This window comes from Cariama cristata, unplaced genomic scaffold (genome assembly GCF_000690535.1).
Source record: "Cariama cristata isolate BGI_N322 unplaced genomic scaffold, ASM69053v1 scaffold13531, whole genome shotgun sequence".
Classification (NCBI taxonomy): domain Eukaryota; kingdom Metazoa; phylum Chordata; class Aves; order Cariamiformes; family Cariamidae; genus Cariama; species Cariama cristata.
This window is the reverse complement of record NW_009601098.1, coordinates 6,943-13,383: the sequence shown is the minus strand read 5'-3', so window position 1 is coordinate 13,383 and position 6,441 is coordinate 6,943. Positions and strand designations below refer to the sequence as shown.

The following is a 6,441-nucleotide window of genomic DNA, read 5'->3' as shown; positions in this document are numbered from 1 at the left end:
ATAAAGAGGCCTCCCAAGGAGTATTGTTGCTATGAAAGATACATCAATTATGATTCATCATTTGTCTATTTATTATTGCATTAATAGAACTTGTTCCTGTTTTCCTTTTAGTTACTGAGAGAATACACTGTTATCAGTTCAGCAAAAATGAAACTAATGTTTTTATTTTTACTAAATAATAACTTTAATTTCTTTCTTTGTTTAGGGATAAAATATAACATGGGATTCCAGCAACCAAAAAAAGTAAGTTGTCAAAAATACATAAGGAAAATTGTACCCATATTCCAGGTATGAGGTATGGATAGAGATGGCTCGGATAAGGCCACTAGACTGGAGATGAATCATTGACAAAGAAAGATGCATCAAAATTTTGCCATGAAGCGCAAATTTTCCTTTTAAAATATGAATTTGACAAACTATGCAACTTTAGTTTTATGAGTTCTTTCCTAGACTGGATATTGCTACAAGCTACTGTAAAGTTTGCATATATTAATATTCTGTATGAGATCGTAGTGATCAAATGAAGGTCTTAAGAGATACTTAAAACCAGGCTAAAGAAAAATACTGGTGGACTTCCTCCACCTAGTGGCTGTTCGCACACCCACAGCAGCAGCGCATGGCTCCGTCAGCTGCCCCCAGTTCAGCACCAAAGGACAACTGCAAAAGGAGCAAAGGAGCAACTGTGCAGCTGCCAGCTGTTACCCAAATGCCACTGCCTGGTGAAATCAGTGTGATGTGACTGACATCACTCCCTCTCTACGACTCCAGCTTGACCTTCTGGATGAAGAGTTACACTGACAGAAAACATTCACACTAGAGCATTTCCGTTTCCCCAAAAACTGTAGGTTCATTGCCACCGCTGTCATTAAAGTTGTGAATATCTAGGAAGTCTGAATTTGAAATCAGCCACATCACGAGTAAATAAGATTGAATTGCAACCATGCTGTAAAGGGTAATATTTAGAAACACAGCTGGTATTTTACCTATATAAAAACTTCAATACACCTTTGACTACCAGAAGCAACCTCTGTAGATAAGAGCACAGTACAGCACTCACTCCCAACAACTGAATACATAGTGTCTCATATGGCAAATTATCAGTTGGTTTCCTAGTCTGCACATCACATACCACCTCCACTACCAGAACAGCCAGCAAAACGTTTTAGAAGCCCAAGTTCTGCAACAACTTGCATAGTACTTTTAAAACTGTGTTTAATAGCAATCTGTTTCGAGTCTTGCATAATAGTTATCAGTTTAAGCAAGACACCTATAAAATAATACGATTTGATTTTCTTCTTTTGTCACTGATTTTTCTTTAATAAAAAGTCTCAAAGATGATTTATTAATCTCTCACCCTTAAAGAATGATGTGGCAAGCTATAACCTCCATGACAGCAAAAGTTTAAATTACCTATAGCATTGCTTTTTTCAGCCAACAGAAAGAGACTTGTAAAATCACTATTACAATTAAGATTTAATCTGCCACCTTGAAAGAGCATGACCTTACTAATCCCCATACTGTACACCTTAAAATTCATCCAGTATCTTATTTTTGAAGCCAGTTTTAAATACTATTAGGGAGCAAAAAAAGACTGAAAATCAGAAATTTACAATTTATAAAACCTTTAAATAAAGATTAAGTATTTTGGGTAAGCAATAAACATTCTGCAACTACATCTGCTTCTGCTGTTGAAATGATCCCTAGAGGCTCATATGCCACTTGGCCCCCAGGTGAGTTCTCAAAACAGGGATGACATGTAGTTAAACAGTGTCCAGAACCTAATTTTAGTCTTAGAGCCATAGACATGTAGACAGGGATTTAATTCAGCTGCTTTGAGAAGCAGGAAGTAACGGAGCACATCTGGGCTGTATGCCAAAACAAGTATTAGCCAGTGAGATCCACCTAATGAAAAAGAGCAGGTCCCAGAAACCCCTTATCCACAGACTCACTTTGCTTACTCTGTTTTCACTTGCCTAATCCCAGCCAGAGCTTCATTCCTACCCCTTACTGCTTCTCATCAAGTCTTAATTGCTTTCGTCCCAGGCTCACCTCACTGAAGCTTCCCTTTGGGGTTCCTATTCATGCTGCTCTGACCAAACCCACTTCTCCACAAAGCCTCCACATTCTCACTCCAGTCCTTTCTGCTTCCCTCTTTCCACTCTTCCTCCCTCTACATCTTCACTCCACTTTACAAACACTATAAACCTCCCTTCCCTGCCAGGCTTCGCTCTGTGCACAACTGCCCTCACTGCAAAAACAAGCTACTGAGCAGGAGCCGGGGGGGACACACACACACGACACAGATGACCAAGCGGATTTGTGTGACAACAAGCAGTCTAGTGTAAGTCCTCAAAATACTCACATATCTTTTGTGGAAATTTCAAAGACAACATATCTAAGACAAAAGTATCTTTCAAAGTCTGTGTACAGGCACCACCTAAAATGCAGTTAAATCCGAATCTGAGCTGGAATCTACCAGTTCAGGCTCATTTCACTCTTTGAATTTCATCTAAGAACAGAACAAGATAAGGAGAAAAGTCATTACCACAGTGTGGGCTCAGCGCTGAGGACTTGCAGCGATGCATTTTGTTGTACAATTCTGCTGAACTCAGAGTGTGTGAATAGATCCATATTAAGTTGTACAAGCTGTTAAGAGTGACAAATACTCTCTCATTTACTAATATCTTTCATCTATTTTTTTTCCTTCCCCTCATCAGGACTGTGTTTCCAGCAATAACCAGGATAGAAGATCAAGAAAAAATACTGCAGACAGAGTAGCAACAGTAAAGCAGAGCAATTCATTACACCTACCTGAAAATGTGCCCACTAAGCTTCAAAGCACAGACAGAAGGCAAAACAGCATAATGTTTGCTATGAAAGATCAACAGAAAGGCGAAGAAATTAATTCCATCAGGCTACACAAACGGAGGAGGAGATTTATAATTAAGAAGAGCCCAATTCTGATTTCCATGAACAGCTCCATTCTCAACCTGCCCACGCTTAAATCTGAGGATAGGAACAACAAGAAGTGGAAAAGCCTCTATCAGATCCAAAGAGAAAGAAAGCGGATAATGAGGGAAACTTGTTCTAAATACAAGAGTAATAACAGAAGAATAATCACTCCTTATCATGTTTCTAGAATATTTGTAGAAGATAAATACAGAGTTTTATATTGTGAAGTACCAAAAGCTGGCTGCTCTAACTGGAAACGGGTGCTCATGGTTCTTAACGGGCTGGCTTCTTCCACAAAAGATATACAGCACAACACAGTGCACTATGGAAACTATTTAAAAAGGCTGGATGGGTTTGATCACAAAGGAATTTATCATAGGCTCAACACTTACACAAAGATGCTTTTTATTCGTGAACCTTTTGAAAAGCTGGTATCTGCATTTCGGGACAAGTTTGAACATCCAAACAATTACTACCACCCGGTTTTTGGAAAAGCCATCATTTCCAGATACCGCATCAATGCCACCAAAGAAGCATTAAGGACAGGTTCTGGAGTCAAATTTAAAGAGTTCATTCAATATCTCCTGGACGTACATAGGCCAGTGGGTATGGATATCCATTGGGATCACGTCAATAGGCTTTGCAGCCCATGTTTAATAGACTACGACTTTGTTGGGAAATTTGAAAGTATGGAAGAAGATGCAAACTTTTTCTTGCACTTAATTGGTGCTCCACAAAATTTAACTTTCCCCAAGTTTAAAGATAGGCACTCCAATGAAGAAAGAACTACCACTAAAATTACACAACAGTATTTTGCACAGCTTTCTCCTTCTCAACGACAACGAAGCTATGACTTTTACTATATGGATTATTTGATGTTTAACTACTCAAAACCTTTTGAAGATTTATACTGATTTGAGAGCTGGGACATCTTCAGTTGTACCAGTTGAACTGCATAACAAATCCGGGTGGCTTCTGTTTATATATACACACTTGCCCGTTAGTAAACAATCGGTTGAAGAGCAGGAAAAAACCCAAAAGAGAACATAAATGGCTAGCGATGTTTACACCTTCACCTTAATTGCCTCTTTTTTCAAATCATATTTTTTCTATAATTTCTCCATATGAAATGTATGTACATATATGTATAATATTATATGTCAGGGTTCCCAAATAAAGCACATAATTTTCCATGCTGGTATACCCTATGTTTACACTGGCAGGACAGTTTGAAACTGAGGAAACACAGCTGACAATGACAGTGGACCCAGTATTTCAATATCTTTACCATTCAGAAAATAAGTCTGAAAGTGACAGAGTAGCAAGAAAAAAAAATAATCACACCAAGTAATATTTACAGTTCATTGAAATCTGCAACACATGAAGTCACACACTAAACAAGCACTATGCACTATGTATTTGAAGTTGGTTGTAGATTGTCATTTCCCAATAATCTCAAGTTCGTCAGGGAGAAAAAGTCTCACACTTACACCATTCAAAAACACACTGGTGAAAACAACTAATACTTAATGACCATGTGAGTGCAGTATTAAACCAGATGTTGCAATTCAGAGTGAGGATGCCTTCTCCCCCTTCAATATTTCCCTTATGGCACATTCATCTGCAAAAAGATAAAATGCAGGCGAACATTTGCATCTTTATAAATGTTATTAAGATTCTTTTAATCCTTTCCATTAACATAAATCTCTGGTTTAATCTTCATAGTCACCAGGAATATAAAAATCTTTCCTTCATAATAACAAGCAGGAATAAATGCAACTTCCTGCCCAACAGCGTAGTTCTTGTCATCGCTGCAAACAATTTACACTTGTTTATTCCAGTAACAATTACATCCGACTTAACACAAAAAAAAAAATTCCAGGTGTTTTAGTTCAGTTGTTCATTTCTTATACTTAAGAGAAGGCTTTGTCATATCTAGCAGAAATCTCTTGTGAGAATTCAATACTGGACCTTCCACTGGTTTTGTAAATCTTCCCACTAATTCTGTATACCATATCCTTGTTTACATGTCATTTAACCGCTTGAAATGATGACATTTAAATTGGCCATATTGGAACAAGTCTCAAACTCAGCCATAATGCCAAACTTGAACTCCCTAATAATTTCTGGAGTTTGTATTTCACAACCAAGCATTCCACCACAACCAGCACTGTACAAATGTACAGACACCTAAGAAGAAACACTTGTTTCAAGTAGTTCCACATTTATAGGTTCAGATCCAAAAGAGTTCACTCACACAAGTAGTCTAATGCATCACAAGTATTGGCATCACAGTTTCCCCAGAAACATCCAATATGTTTTTTTGTTTTTTAAATTTTAATAGGGAAAAAATTGTTTTAAAATTACCTTGTATTGAAAGCTTTACTCACAAATACTTCATACATCATATCTGACAGACTTTTAGTTTTTGTTCAGAGAAAAAACTGTTTGCAGTAGAAAGGTAATGTAGAACCTACGTTGTTCCGTGAAGCCAGTGACCATTCCCAGGCCACCCAAGCTCCTCATCACTGCCTTGCTGCTGCAGTTAAGCACCTACCCCACCTTTCCACCCCCTCAGACACTTGTTGATCTGCCTACATGATGAGGGAACAGACTTTTTAGTCAAAGTAATTTGTCAGCTAGGCCAGCTCAGACCAGCAGTAACAGGCTGGGTGCTATTCACCTGGGCTGCTCTGCCAACAGGTAAGTGTGGCCAACAAGCTCGCTCAACAGGTCATGCTGAGGAGTATCCAGGGGAAAACAAGGCACATTAATTGTTTCCTAGAGCAGACAGAGGAGAACATTGATTCTACCAGTGGTGGGATGGGGGGGCAGGGGGGGCAAAGATGAGGAGGCATAGTCAAGACCACCACTCGGAATCTGTTATGCCACCCTTAGCATTTAGTGATATTAAGTGCTCTAAAAAGTGAGGGTACTCTAATTGATGCAAGAGGATTTGCCTGTCATTACAGAAATGACAAACAGTTACCAACACAAGGAAAGGATATAATAAATATTAGAGGCCTCATAGCTTCTCTTTCAGTGTCTGATGTTGCAAGCAGGTCAGCGTATCAGAGCACGGCATGTTACTACTGCTCCTGCAGACTGGTGCTGAACTCATTCAAGTCAGCAGGTGAACTTCCACTGAGAGAAGAATCTCAGTTCACCTTGTTGCAGCACTATTACAGCAGAAGAGAACATGCAGACTCACAGATTAGCTATGTGATGCGACCAGAGTAAAGCTGGGTATCATTTGTATTCAGACCTCTGCTAGTTTTAGAGAGCTCTAAGGGAAAGATTAAAGAACTTAATCCTACAGCTAGATTCACATCGAAGACCTGCCTTTCTCCTTTCTCCTCCTCCCTCACCCTAGTTCCTTTTCAGCTTAATGTACATATACACAGAAATTGATAGAGCCACAAGGTCATGTTTACATCAGAAAGACTTTGTTGCTACAGTTACAAATCAGTAAAGTGTTCGGGGGGGGGG

At 38.9% G+C, this 6,441-nt stretch overlaps 1 protein-coding gene across 1 annotated transcript; it reads left to right on the top strand.

The window, feature by feature from the left end:
- Positions 1 to 213: 213 nt before the first annotated feature.
- On the top strand, positions 214 to 3,866 carry CHST8 (carbohydrate (N-acetylgalactosamine 4-0) sulfotransferase 8). Its single transcript, XM_009710322.1, has 2 exons — positions 214 to 243; positions 2,718 to 3,866. Exons 1-2 carry the CDS (start codon positions 220 to 222, stop codon positions 3,864 to 3,866), a joined length of 1,173 nt encoding a protein of 390 aa, XP_009708624.1. The 5' UTR covers positions 214 to 219.
- The last annotated feature ends 2,575 nt before the right edge of the window (positions 3,867 to 6,441 follow it).

Excerpts from the sequence above, each read along its gene's own strand:
- CHST8 (XM_009710322.1), top strand. The coding sequence starts at position 220 with ATGGGATTCCAGCAACCAAAAAAA. Across the intron at positions 244-2,717 it reads GATTCCAGCAACCAAAAAAA|GACTGTGTTTCCAGCAATAA; the intron begins GTAAGTTGTCAA and ends TCCCCTCATCAG.